The 14,691-nt window shown below is 46.1% G+C and overlaps 1 protein-coding gene across 1 annotated transcript in view; it reads left to right on the plus strand.

Moving 5' to 3' along the window:
* The window catches only part of LOC124776694 (leukocyte elastase inhibitor-like), a 138,891-nt gene that overhangs the window by 104,364 nt on the left and 19,836 nt on the right, over window positions 1-14,691 (plus strand). The window contains exons 3-4 of the mRNA XM_047251798.1: window positions 1,434-1,829; window positions 9,288-9,565. Coding sequence (XP_047107754.1) covers window positions 1,434-1,829; window positions 9,288-9,565 — 674 coding nt within the window. The remainder of the gene's footprint in view (window positions 1-1,433; window positions 1,830-9,287; window positions 9,566-14,691) is intronic.

Consider the following 14,691-nt stretch of genomic DNA (forward strand, 5'->3'; position numbering starts at 1 on the left):
TACATGTAAAACACGAATCAGACAGATAAAGCGTGCCAGCACAGGCTCAACGGTTTACATGATAAGATGTCACAAGTCAGCACTGCACACTGTCTTCAACTTGTCGTAAAGGAAACCACACTGCACCAAGCACTTTGTCGCTTCCAGCAACACTGCATCCTCCAGACGTACAAAGGTAAACACTATCCACTGCTCCAGCCGGAATGATGTCTCGTTGTGGTGTGCGTACTGTAAGACCTCTGGTACACACACCATCAGATTATTTGACTTGTCGCTCTAACGAGGTAGGCGAGTGTCAGCAATATGTCTCGTGGTCTTATCGTGGCGTGTTTATCTTCTGCCGTTAGCTCAGATGATAGAAATGCCACTTGCACGCTTAGAGTAGCAGATTGATGGTGACCAACTTCAAACAGAACTTGACTAATTTTTGCACACATTTATTAAAATAATAAAAAGCATAGACATTACTTACCTTGATTCTGGATGCTATTTACAACTGACAATCTGAAGTTCCTTTGGTCTTGGCACGTTAATCTTATTCTCACATATCTCTGATACTTGACAAAGTGTCTATACATTTCTCTTCATGGCTATGTGCAGGAATATGATAATCTTATTAGGTGCAGACTGAAACTTGACTACAGACTGGTACAGACAAATGCAGACTGGTACAGCCTAATGCAGACAAATGCAGACTGACTGATTGGAGGTCTGTACACTCGTTATAATACCTCGCGTGTTCAGGTATCACAGCGCAAGTGTGATCCGTGAGGAGAAAAGGTTCTACATTAGCAGCAATCTCATTGGCTGCGTTACATATTAATACGCGGATCGGCGGAAGCAGAATTTGGTCCGTCTCTATGGCAGCGCCATCTCGTAGTGCGAAGATGGACGAGCGCTGCGCCTGCGCTGTTGTGCTTAGCGGGGCGCGCTCTAGTGGGAAATTTGTGTACGCGCTGACTACGCGGAACTATGTACACAACACTCGTGTTGACAGCAAGCCAGAATCAACCTTGTCCGTTTGTCAACGCGACTGTGTTGCTGCTCTGCCACGCTTCTAGCTCTGTCTCCAGGCAGCCGCTCTCTCGCTCCAGTTTGCTAATTGGAAGCTTTCGCTGGCCAATTCCAACCACTCTTCCACCACAGCTGCCTCCAGCGGAGAAGCGATGACGCATGCTGTGGGCTATCCCACGCATGTTTCGCCATTAAATCAAACCGAACACGTCCCCTCAGCAACAGGAAATACACGTGTGCCACAGATCACGATAGACTCCGCCTAAGTGTTGCTCTTTAAATGTCATTGAATGCTATACTCAACTCAGTCAAATTCTATTTTTTTTTTTTTTTTTTTGGATTTCCTGTTGAGAATTAAGACATTACAACTTATGTTAGTACGGAACAATTGAAGAGTGATCTCGACGGTTGTGCTGCAGACGGTGATCTCGAACGTGGCGAGTGCCATCTTCCTGGACAAGAGCCTGGCGCTGAACCCGCGGTACGCGCAGGACGTGCGCGGCGCGCTGGCCAGCGATGTGTTCGCGTTGGACATCGCCGGCCAGCCCGGCCAGGCGGCCGCCTTCGTCAACCAGTGGGTGTCGGACAGGACGCGCGGCCAGATCCGCTCCGTGGTGCCGCCGGCGCTGCAGGCGAACAGCGGCCTGCTGGCGGCCAGCGCGCTCTACTTCAACGCCGCCTGGCGCCACCAGTTCCCCGTCTCCAGCACGCACCGCGCCCGCTTCACCGTCAGCGACACCGAGGCCTTCGAGGTCGACATGATGGAGCACGAGTCCGACGTCCTCTACATCCACGACACCACTCTCAAGTGCCAGGTAGGCCCGCGCTGTACAACTGTTGGCGAGTTGTACGATTTACTCCAGGTGGTCGAGACTGACTCCGTCTCGGTCTTGTGGTGCTCCGCAGCTTGCAAATATTGACAAGCCGAGCATTTTTATTAGTGAACCGTTGATTTATTTTCAAAGAATATTCTTAATAATTTATTTTACTTACTAGCGATTCATCAAGAACATTAACACATTGAACCACACTATGTGTGGTGTGCGTATTGTAAGACCTTCGGTACACACACCATCAGATTATTTGACTTGTCGCTCTAACCAAGTAGGCGAGTGTCAGCAATATGTCTCGTGGTCTTATCGTGGCGTATTTATCTTCTGCCGTTAGGTCAGACGATAGAAATGCCACTTGCACGCTTAGAGTAGCAGAATGACGGTGACCAACTTTAAACAGAACTTGATTAATTTTCGCACAGATTTATTAAAATAAAAAGAAGCATAAAAATTACTTAACTTGGTTCTGGATGCTATTTAGAACTGACAATCTGGAGTTCCTTTGGTATTGGTACGTTAATCTTATTCTCAGGTATACCTCTGATACTTGACAAAGTGTCTATACATTTATCTTCAAGGCTATGTACAGCAATATGATAATCTTACTAGGCGCAGACTGAAACTTGACTATAGACTGGTACAGACAAATGTAGAACTCGTACAGACTGGTACAGACTAATGCAGACAAATGCAGACTGGTACAGACAAATGCAGACTAATGCAGACTGACTAATCGGAGGTCTGTAAACTCGTTATAATACCTCACACGTTCATGTATCACTGTGTGAGTGCGACCCGCGAGGAGAAAAGGTTGTACATTAGCAGCAGTCTCATTCTCTGCGTTACATATTAATACACGGATCGGCGGAAGCAGAATTTGGTCTGTCTCTATGGCAGCGCCAACTTTTAGTGCGGAGACGGACGAGCGCTGCGCCTGCGCTGTTGTGCTTAGCGGGGCGCGCTCTAGTGGGAAAGTTGTGTACGCGCTGACTACGCGGAACTATGTACACAACAAACATTAACACATTTAACCACACTATGTGAGCGTGGAAGTAGTTGCCAGGGAGTAACTGATGAAATTATAAGCAAATTCCTTTTTAACAAATGGGGATTTATTCACTTCAATGATGCCTAAAGCATTTTTTAAAAGAAACAGATTGAAAATTATAATCAGAAAGCACCCTATAAATATCAAGTTACAATTTATCCAGAGGCAGAAAGAAACAAATTTTTTGACTGTATGAGCTTTTGGGCTGAGAACCTTGCCGCACCCTTTTGACACGGCCGTAGTTACGACCGCTCACAACAACCTCTGAAACACTACACTTGTGCAAATCTGCAACACACCAGATTACTTTAAACTAAAAGTTTTAACAATTCACACAAGCACACAAACTATGCACCCCATAAGAGGTATGGAAATGGTACAAAACACTAAAATTAAAATATTAACATTGCCACCGAAGGTGCAACTTCTAAGAAGAGTGTTACGGTGGAAGGGTGCCAACTTTATATACTAAAATGACCATTTACATAAAAGCCCATGAAATGCAATCTTATATAAAATTATACAAGGTTGGCCAAACAAGTTAACATGCACTACAGTACACAGATACCGCCTCTCAAGATGATAGGCAAGATCAAAACATATTTCAGGAATTAGGTCGGTACACTCCAAGCAATAAATTCGTTAACACACCGAATCGGACAAACATGACAGAGACAGCTCCGAACGACAGACAGACACTAAGTGCTTAACAAATGCGGAAGATAGGCAGACGAGCGAGCTGGGGACGAGAGACTGACCCAGACTAACTCAGACTGACCCTTCAACTCACTCCATGGGGAGCTCATAGCGCCCCTGAAATGCACGTGAACAGGCAACCTTTTCCCCTTTCCCACCAGAGGGAGACACCAAAGCTGCGATTGCCACAGCGGCCCCACCGTCAGAAAAGGAGGGCGACTGCTTCGCACTACGCGCTGCGGCGCGCTCTTCAAAACATCAATTTTTACCACGGCTCAGTTAGGCTGGTGCACAAGTTCGTAGCGATTTTGTTTCGTGTGTTTTTACTGCGGTTGCTATGGGTTTATACTCTGAAGAGCCAAAGAAACTGGTACACCTGCGTAATGTTGTGTAGGGCCCCTGTGAGGACGCAGAAGTGCCGCAACACGACGTGGCATGGACTCGACTAATGTCTGAAGTAGTACTGGAGGGAATTGACACAATGAATCCTGCAGGGCTGTCCACAAATCAGGAAGAGTACGAGAGGATGGAGATCTCTTCTGAACAACACGTTGCAAGGCATCCCACATATGCTCAATAATGTTCATGTCTGGGGTGGCCAGCGGAAGTGTTTAAACTCAGAATAGTTTGTGTGTCGCATTGTCCTGCTGGAATTGCCCAAGTCTGTCAGAATGCACAGTGGACGTGAATGGATGCAACTGATCATACAGGATGGTTACGTACATGTCACCTGTCAGAATCTTATCTAGACATATCAGAAGTCCCAGCATCTGCTGAGAGAAAAGGGCTTGCCACACAAAAACGTAAGTAAAAATTAATATAGGTGCGAAATATCGCGAGGAACTAAATTACGCTTAAACCATAAAATGATAGATTAACTCCCAACAAAATTTACCATCAACATTGTTTGGTTGCAGATGACCAGCTACCTGTAATAAATAATACACAAGTGAGTCTGCAAAACCGTGCAAACAGAGTGTAAAGGTACTAACTAAAAGAAACAAATTGTTGTTTGAACTAAATATTCACATAATTTGGTAATCATTTAGTAAAAATGTTCACATTACAGATTAAATAAAACAGAAACCCACTGATGATAGCACAGAGGTGCTGGAACATGTTTGGGAACTTCGAAAAAACTGTGTTTTGCATAACTGGCGTACTTTGCATCCAACATCGTTCAGAGGTAAGTGGATGTGGCTGGAAGGGAGACGGTGTGCTTGGTAGCAAAACGATTGAAAGAGACGGGAAATCCTTTTATCATGAATGATGACAGTTTAGTCAAGGCAAAACATCGCAGTGCCACTGACAGCACTTCAAAGCACATTTGTCAGACAAGGTATTCAAGGCGTAAACAGTAGCACACGATGTAGCCTATGGTTCCAATTCGAAAATTCTTATTTATTAGGGAGTCCCTTAGCATATATAACGATGGAATAATGACTATACATTGATCATTGTGAGTGGAAGAATCGACCTAGCAGTTGAGACATCAAGGTTCCAGGCTGTTGGGCAAGAATCATTTAAATTCACTTGCATTGACGCAATCAAAGAATGAACAGAGAGGGCAGTGGGCAGTATCGCGTCAGAGATGCTTGGTCGCAAATGTTTTGTTAAAAATCAAAAATAACCAGGGAGGAATAATTGTCCAGGCGTCCAAGAATTGGTTAGGAACAGAATTTCACGTTCTACAAGAAGCATGGCCATGTTAACTGAAAACTATAGAATCGCAAATAATGGGTAATGGACAATGATGGTGGTATAAGTTCCCAAAGGTTCACCAGTTGAAATATAACTGAATTTAACATCAATATTCCCCACACAATACTTGGATAAATAGACAGTAAAATTAGCAAAGGGGCAGAGTTCACGATACCTGATGCATCGAACTCAGGACAAGCGTGGTGATAGCCCTGATGTGAACAAAGTATGCTCCCATCCAAATGCCCTCAACACACTAAATCAATTAACAAAAACCAGAAAAGGGAACACAAAACGTTTTTCTAAAGTAAGGGAGCTGAAAGAGAGCAGATTAAACACTGCTATAAGCTGCACTGTTGCATTCAAATGCCTAATTCCATAACCGAACAAGACAGCTGAAGAGAGAATGTCTGTTCACAGCCCGCCACAAGAGTGACGAAACGTAGCGCTTGGCCGAAATGGTTCTTCTTTTCAGATAGGGGGAGGAGACGGATCCACTTCAACAGTTTTCAGAGCTAGCATTTATCTTTGGACTTGTCCACTGCATTTCATTCTATGCTTTACCTCCTCACAGGGTTAAGTAGGCAACGGCTACAGGTTACGTTTACTAACCCTGACCGCCCGCAAAAACATCTGAAACCCACTTGCAAACACGCGTTTATTCAGTCAGTGTCTTTCATGGAATAAATGGGTAGTGGGAACGATATACAGAAACGAAATAAATGTACACATTAGCTCATGTTCCTCCAGAGGCTGATTATGAACTTGACAGTGTAGTGAGACATAAAATCGGCACTACAAGCATGCAAGACGCGTCATTAATGCAAGATTCATGAAACGGCTCTGGCTGAGCCGTTATATATATATATATATATATATATATATATATATATATATATATATATATATATATATAACTTTATCAGCGACTGAGCAGCCGGTAGCAGTTAGCGAGGGCCAGGGGGTGCTGTAACGTCGAAAAATCCAGCATTTCCGTCGACACAGAGCTTTGCTTGACGGACGATATGAGCAATAGCCATTTGGGCTGACTCCACCTACACATTCCAAAATCGAAACTGCAGATAACTGCGGAAGCTTAAGAGAAAATGTGTCTGATGGTTTTTACGAGAGACACCCTCCGTATATCGGGTGAAGCAGGACTCCTCCGACAAACCTACAGAGATGGCAGTATGGATAACAGCAAGAAAAAAAGTCAAGTAAACATTGTGTCTAAAATGTATACTTACAAGCTATGAACACTTGTGCATCTTCGATAATGTGAAATAGATCTCTTTACTGTAAGCTCTTTGCTTTCCATTTTTTGGAAGTAGCATGCACCAAAATAAAGAAATAGTGTCCAGTAAACATTGTCTCTGAAATGCATACCTTAACAGCCATGAACACTTGTTCGTTACAAGAGATGCATTTCACAGTTGCGAAGATAAATAAAGGCTTATAGCTCTTAAGGTATGGCTTTCAGAGCCGATGTTTACTGGACTGTTTTCCTTGTTCTTTCCCTCTGAAGACTGAAACTGTTAAACCTTGTAAGAGCTTTTTTTTTTTCAGAAAATGTATTTCAGTGCTATTGTGTTCACGGTACTTTGTTGCATGTCCCTAACTTGTTCATGGAGAGAATGTTTCAAAGCTTAATTACTAGTTGGTGCTTGTTCTCTGTAGAGATGGGGGATCCGCTCCTGAACTAATTCATAGAGTTGAATCTTTCAAAGGAGTGAACAATCAGTGATTCAGAAAAAAATAACGGTAGCTCCAAACGTTTCCCACAGCAGAGAGAGAGAGAGAGAGAGAGAGAGAGAGAGTCGGAGCAGACCAGTGGGGCTTCTGCTGGTCAGAGCACACTGCACGCCATACAACACAGCCAGCGCCGGCCTCTGCCCTGCTTCTGCCTTGGCTGCCTGCATTGTGCAGTGCCCCATTGGATTTTGTGTTTCACATATGCTGTGCCCTCTCTGTGCTTTGCCGCGTGCAGTGTCTGGCGCACCTTAACTTAGCATAGCACTCCATCGGCGATCGTTTCAGTCGCACGTCCTGCCCTCTGGGCAGTTGATGCGGGCAACAGGACTGAGAGCCTCCTAGCGGAGAACATAAGAACTACTTGCAACAACCTGCTCGCAAGAGAACGGACGATTTGTCTCGGAGCGGGTGACTGGTGGCCGTTCACCGCTCCCCCCACCCTCGGAACTCGCCCGCTCAACGCTCACCCCACCGTTCTCGACTCTAGCCAGAGCATTGAGCAAAGCAACTCAGGTGTCACTCTGGTCTCTGCGGTCTTAGCTCACACAGTAATACAGCTCCCGGCTCGACCTGCTTGACTCAGCGCCTCTGCATCGGAGTTCGTCTCTACTGGATATTGTTCTTCATAGTAATACCGTTATGTATATTACATAATTATGTTATGTATACATCATTTGTTTTTATTTTATTTTCATTTGTTTAAACTGATCAGATTAGGTTCCTGACGGCTACTCTTACTATAGGATTTTTTATTATGGTCACTCGAATTTACACTTTAATTACGAGCGAACCGATAAACGTATAGCAAAAGTGATACACCAATATTTTCCTTGTTTCATTCTGCGGAAGGCTATATGCAGCACTTTGGTCTTACAGTCAAATTTATATATTTTTTTCTTATTGTAGTACGGGTTTTGCGATTTTAGGCGTCTTCGGAAGGAAATGTTCACTTTAAAAATATATGGCTTGCGATGTACTTGAACGAGGTTAATGAAATTTTAATACATTATAGCCAAATATATTGTTAATGTCAATTTCAAGTTGCAACATTTTCTGATCACCCAAAAAACCACGATAGTGCAAAATAAATCAGTAATCAAAAACTTTGTCATACTGTGGAAATTTCAATAAACAATACAAAATTCTTACTCATTATCTGTGTTACTTCAAAATAGGATCAAATAAGATCAAAATACAGGTATAGTACTGGAATAAACCAAGTTTAAAGGGCAATGTGCCTTCCATTTATTTTCTGTTGTGAATGAGTGGTGAGTCATGAAAAAGAGCTAGTTCATTTCAGGGAGTGAACAGTTCTGATCCGATCTCTGAAAAGAACAGTTTTGCCCATCTCTAGTTCTCTGTGCAGAGCAGTGCACCTCAGAGGTTTTGTTCTACAGGGTTTACACAAGATTTTGAGTCAGTTTGAACTATAAACCTATTCCATGTAACTCCAATTCGTATAACTGACTTCTTAGATTTTAAAGTTGGTGCTGAAACATTGTCAATACAGGCGTGTAAGATCTCCAAATGGAGTAGGATTGAAGAGTCCCATACTCGTCCGTTACAAATAGTTATTTAGAATTATTACACTGAAACAGAAGAACGGAAAAATGTCAACGTATTGAAAAAGGGAATGTTCCTGGCTGACGTATGTCATGCTGTTTCATCTGAAAGACCAACCATGTTTATCAGATGCAAAACAAAAATACCTGTTGTAGATGTTGCCATGGTTTTCTCAACAGCGTAGGGAGCTCTACAGTAAACTTCGTAACATCTCATCCCAAGAACGGAGTTGTGTAAAAATCAGAAGTCAGTAATGAGAGTTTTTTTGTTAAATTTTGTTTTCCTTTTGTAAAAAAAAATGAGACACTTGATTACAATTCTACTAGTTAGAACATTATTGCTGTTTTTCTGTAGTTGTATTATCAAAAATAAAACATAGTGTCTCAGTATGTATGGCACTTCAAAGAAAAAGTTCCTAAGTGACGCTTAGAATGGCACCTAGAATGTTCTTAATGAATTATTTATTTTCTAATTCGTGTCGTTTTGTACCTGGTGACCAAACCTGGAGCTAATATTTTCCAGCGTAGATCGGTTCCGCATTAACGCATTAGGATATCTACCCACTTTCGCACTATAATTGCAGGTCACACTGGACCTTTGTGGGCGGCTGCAATTTAATTAAAACCACCCGTTGATTTCCCACAAGCAGCCTTGCTATACACGCGTGTTGACGGTCGCAGGTGCTGGGGCTGCCGTACAAGGACGAGTCGTTCGCCATGTTCCTGCTGCTGCCGGACGAGCGCGGCGTCCAGGGCCTGTCGCGGCTGGAGTCCCAGCTGCCTCCGGAGACGCTGCTGCGGCTGCTGGCGTCGGCGCGCCCCACGGAGCTCCCCTACCTGGTGCCGCGCATGCGCCTCGAGGGCTTCTCCAGCCTGGCCGGCGCGCTTTCCGCCGCCGGTGTCTCCTCCATCTTCGACCCGCAGCAGGCCGACCTCTCCGGGATTGTCTACAAAAATTCGTAAGCATTTCAGAAGCACTCCACCGTGTTACGGTATTATCAGCACTACCTGAACAAAAATGTCCGCACATCTATTAGTGGATATTAATATCGGGTGCATCCACCCTCAGCCTTTATGACTGCTTGGCATTTGCTGGGGACACTTTCGGATGACTGAATGTCTGTGGAGGAATGGCAGCCCATTCCTCCTCAACAGCTGAAACCGGGTAGTGATGCTGGACTCCACTGCCTGGTGTGAAGACCACATCCGTGCCCATCCCAGAGTTAAACCAATGGGTTCAGATGGGACTTTTGGGAGGCCAGTCCATTTCAAGAAATTGTCCATAGATCACAGCCTCTCTGATGATATTTTGTCATGAGGATATAAATATCATCTCCAAACTGCTCCTCTACTGTACACAGTACACAATGCAGCAAAATGTGTTTATATACTTCCACGTTTAGCGTTTTCTTAACGCAATAAAGGTAACTCACAGTACCAGGAAAAACATCCCCATACAGCAATGGCACATCCTCCGTACTCCACTGTTGGCACTAGACAAGTAACAGCATCCAGACATTCACCAAACAGAAACCATTCCGTCGGAGTGCCACAGGGCGTAGCATGATTCATCACTACAAATCACTCTGTAACATTCCATCAAGGCCTCCTCCAATCCCTTCTCACCTGGACCAGCTTGATTAACTCGTGCGGTAAGCGATAGCATTACAGGTGTGTGTGGCGTGTCCTATCTATAACTTGCCTGCACATTAGCAGTGTGGTCAGCCTCCGTATTTTTTCGACCTGTAACCTACCTGACATTACCTGCAATACAGCCACTCATGTGTTGCTCTTCACCTTGTGAAGCCTAATGCGGGGAAATGAACGTTTGTCACTACTAAGGAAACTAGCAATTTTCTGGTAAATATCATGTACGAGTGTTGGAACTTAAATAGTCGCACCTATTTATTCACAACCGATACAAAAGACTTACATGTTTCCACCTGTTATTGTTCTTCAAAGTAGTCACCAGCGTTGTGTAGAACCCGTTTCCAGCGATGTGGAAGGCGTAGTATACCGTTGGCAGAGCCTGTTATGTTGATGGTGCGAATGGAGTGTGTTGTGTCGGTAGCTGTGCCGACACCGTGAAGTTAATTGCTGAAAAGGAATGCTAGACTAACGCTGTAGCCGATAGTGCACGCACGGCATAAAGCAGACGGGCGTGAAGTCTGGAACATGAGAACTTATAAATGAATAAGAAGAAAAGTATGTAGATGCTTATTACTTATCTTTTTATTGGTCCTTGGAATACATCTCTCTTGAATACTCGTAAGCTATAGGCACTGATACAAATGGCTCCTTGCTAGTTCGTAGCCATTAACTTAGCTGATGGCTATTCTGTCTCTCGGCTAATGAGAGAGAAAGGCTTCGTACAACTGGTCGGTAGCTAGGTTCTCGTACAACTGGGCGGTAGCTAGGATCTCGTACAACTGGGCGGTAGCTAGGTTCTCGTACAACTGGGGTCGAGTCCTCTCTCGTATCACGAGACCTGCCTTGGTGGTGGCGCTAGGTCTGCGATCACAGTGGCGACACGCGGGTCCGACATGTACTACATGGACCGCGGCCGATTTAAGCTACCACCTAGCAAGTGTGGTGTCTGGCGGTGACACCACATTCCTCCCCCGCAAATCGGCGAACGGTCGTGAGATAAGGCTTCCGCCCGCCGTGGGGAGGACCACATGTTGACGTATGCGATGAGGTGGGGAGCCTAACAACAGGCGAGGCTGTGCCACCCGCACCCGGCCATCCGGTCCGAGGGGAGCTAGGAAACGCCTGCAAAACTAGTCCAGGGTGCACGTCAACATGCGGTGTATGCGCCCGTAATAAGACAGGAGGGACCGAAGGGTCGATTTCCATGGCGGCGGGGTAGCCGACGCGCGATGACGTCATGTGGTCCGGAGCGGGCCGGAGTTCCATGGCGGAGGACAGCTGGTCACGGGAAGCGATCGGCGGCGCGTGACCCTGGGAGGCGCTTGGCGGCTGCAGCGAAGCGTCTAATGCTGGCGGCGCCGGCGGGAGAACAAGCGGCGGCGGCGGCGGCGGCGGCTGCTGCTGCTGCTGCGGCGGCGGCGGCGCGGCGCCATCGGGCAAAATGGAAGGCATCGTCGGTAACACCTGGGGATGAGGCGAGCCAGTAGATGGGTCCCCAGGGCGCCGACCGGACGGCACCGTCGCTGAAAGCAGACGGGGAGCGGCAGAACCCGAGCGACGACAGAGGCGCAGCTGATTGAGATGCCGACGCACCTCACCAGAGGCCCCCAAAACCAAATACATCGCGCGGCCGAGGCAGCGAAGAATGCGCCCTGCGAGCCAACGCCGTGAACCTCGATAGTTGCGATAAAATACAACGTCGCCTGGAGCAAAAGCAGGAGTCTGCCGCTGCACAGGAACCTGATGCGGCGGATGCAGCAAAGACATCAAGGTGCGATGAGGACGACCGTGGAGCAACTCAGCCGGCGAGCGACCATCTCGGGGCTGAGAGCGATACGAAGACAAAAAGAGCAACAATGCGTCCTCCCGAGAATGCGACTCTTTCAATTTCAACATCTGTGACTTGAAAGTCCGGACCAATCGTTCAGCGGCACCGTTGGACTGAGGCGAAAACGGCGCGGATGTCAGATGTTGAATACCATTGGCCTGGCAGAATGACTGAAATTCTGCGGACATGAATTGTGGGCCATTGTCGGAAACAATAGTCTGCGGAAGACCTTCAATGCAAAAGATAGCAGACAACGCTTGGATGGTGGCGGAGGACGTCGTGGAAGACATCCGGACAACAAAAGGAAAATTACTGAAGGCGTCGACCAGAACCAACCATCGGGCATTCCAGAATGGACCAGCAAAATCAATGTGCAAGCGTTGCCAAGGGGAAGTGGCTTTTGGCCATGCAAAGACTTTCCGCGGCGGTGCGGACTGTTGTTCAGCACACGCCGGGCACGAAGAACACATAGTCGTAATCGCAGCATCGATTCCGAACCAAGTACAGTGCTGACGAGCAAGTTGTTTCGTTCGCACTATACCCCAATGTCCTTGGTGAAGAAGCCGTAAAACAGAGGACTGTAACGAACGTGGGACCACGACTCGGGACTGATCATTATCAGAACGCAACAACAAAACACCACGTCGAACAAAAAGTCTCTCCTTGTGAGCAAAAAATCGGCGAACCAACGGATCCTCGATCCGAGACTTTGACAAAGGCCATTGCGTAGCAACAAAACGTAAAACAGTAGCAAGGACAGGGTCAGCAGCTGTGGCTGTAGCGACACGACGAAAATCAATCGGAAACGATTCGACCACTTCATCGGTTTCCGAATCAATGAACATGCAAGCAAGTTCGGAAGAATCGAATGCTTTATCCTCAGCAACAGGCAAACGGGACAACGCATCGGCGTTTCCGTGCTTAGCAGTGGACCGATACAAGATATCGTAGCGGTACTGCGAGAGGAAAATAGACCAGCGAATGAATTTCTGCGCTGTACGTGGAGGTACAGGCTTGGTCGGATGAAAAAGCGATGTCAAAGGTTTGTGGTCTGTGATGATGGTAAAGTGACGACCATACAAGAAATCATGGAACTTAGTAACACCAAACACGAGAGCCAAAGCTTCTTTCTCTATCTGTGAATAATTTCTTTGCGCAGACGAGAGCAATTTGGACGCAAAGGCAATAGGGCGATCATGGGAGCCAACTTTGTGCGCAAGCACAGCACCGATCCCGAAATCCGATGCATCTACCATCAACAAAAGGGGTTTCTGGGGATCGAATGGCGTAAGGCAAGTATTAGAAAGCAACGCCGATTTCAACTGGTGAAAGGCGCGTTCACATTCCGTCGTCCAGACGAACGGAACACCTTTACGGCGTAAGCGATGAAGCGGAGCTGAAATGGAAGAGGCATTGCGCACATATTTATGATAATAGTTAATTTTACCCAACACACTCTGGAGCTGTTTCAGATTTTGAGGGGAAGGCAAATCGTGTATGGCACGGAGGTGCTCTGGACTTGGATGTATGCCTTGGGCATTAATGACATGTCCCAGGTATGGTAAGTCACGAGCAAAAAACACACATTTGTCCTTCCTCAAGCGAAGACCATTTTGCCGCAAGACCTGAAATAATGTTCGTAAATTCGCAAGATGATCTTCTTCTGTCTGTCCGGAGATCACTATATCGTCCAGATAGTTTGCTGCAGTAGGGACCGACGCACAAATAGTTTGTAAATATTGCTGAAACAAGGCAGGGGCGGATGCACACCCGAATGGCAGTCTTTTGAAGCGGTACAATCCAAGATGCGTGTTAACCACCAATACGCGCTGGGATTCGTCGTCCACCGGTATTTGCAAGTACGCATCGGCTAAGTCCAACTTTGAAAAATATTTTCCCGGGCACAGTTTAGCAAAAAGATCTTCCGGGCGGGGCAAAGGAAAAGTAGCAGTCACTAGCTGTGGATTCACTGTGGCCTTGAAGTCCACGCAAAGTCTCAATTTTCCGGAAGGTTTTGGCAAAATTACTAAGGGTGAGGCCCAGAGAGAAGCTTGCACACGTTCAATTACACCCTGTGATTCGAGATCGTGTAACGTTCTTGCGACCTCATCACGCAATGCGTGGGGAACATTGCGCGCCCTGAAAAATTTCGGTTGCGCGTTTACCTTCAGTTCTAAATGTGCTTCATAGTTTTTAGCGCAACCTAAGCCCGGTGCAAAAATGTCTGCAAATTCGTCACACAGCCGAGAAACACTGTCTGTAGGCACAGTCTGATTCACTGATAGGACCTGATTTACAATAGACATGTTAAACAACTGAAATAAATCTAGACCAAACAAGTTCACTGGCGTAGAAGAACGAAGAACGTAAAATGACACAAGTTTTGTTTGTCCCTTGTATGTTGCAAGAAGGCTGCACTGTCCTAACACAGGAATTTTCTGTCCGGAATACGTAGTTAACTTAACATATGCGGAACGCAACGGAGGTTTGCCCAGTTGTTTGTACGTGTCGTGATTGAGCAATGAAACTGCAGCTCCGGTATCGAGCTGGAATGGTATCACTTTGCCTTCAAAGTCTAAGTCCACAAAAAGTTTATTGTCCTGCTGA

This window comes from Schistocerca piceifrons, chromosome 2, assembly GCF_021461385.2.
Source record: "Schistocerca piceifrons isolate TAMUIC-IGC-003096 chromosome 2, iqSchPice1.1, whole genome shotgun sequence".
NCBI classification, from domain to species: Eukaryota; Metazoa; Arthropoda; class Insecta; order Orthoptera; family Acrididae; genus Schistocerca; species Schistocerca piceifrons.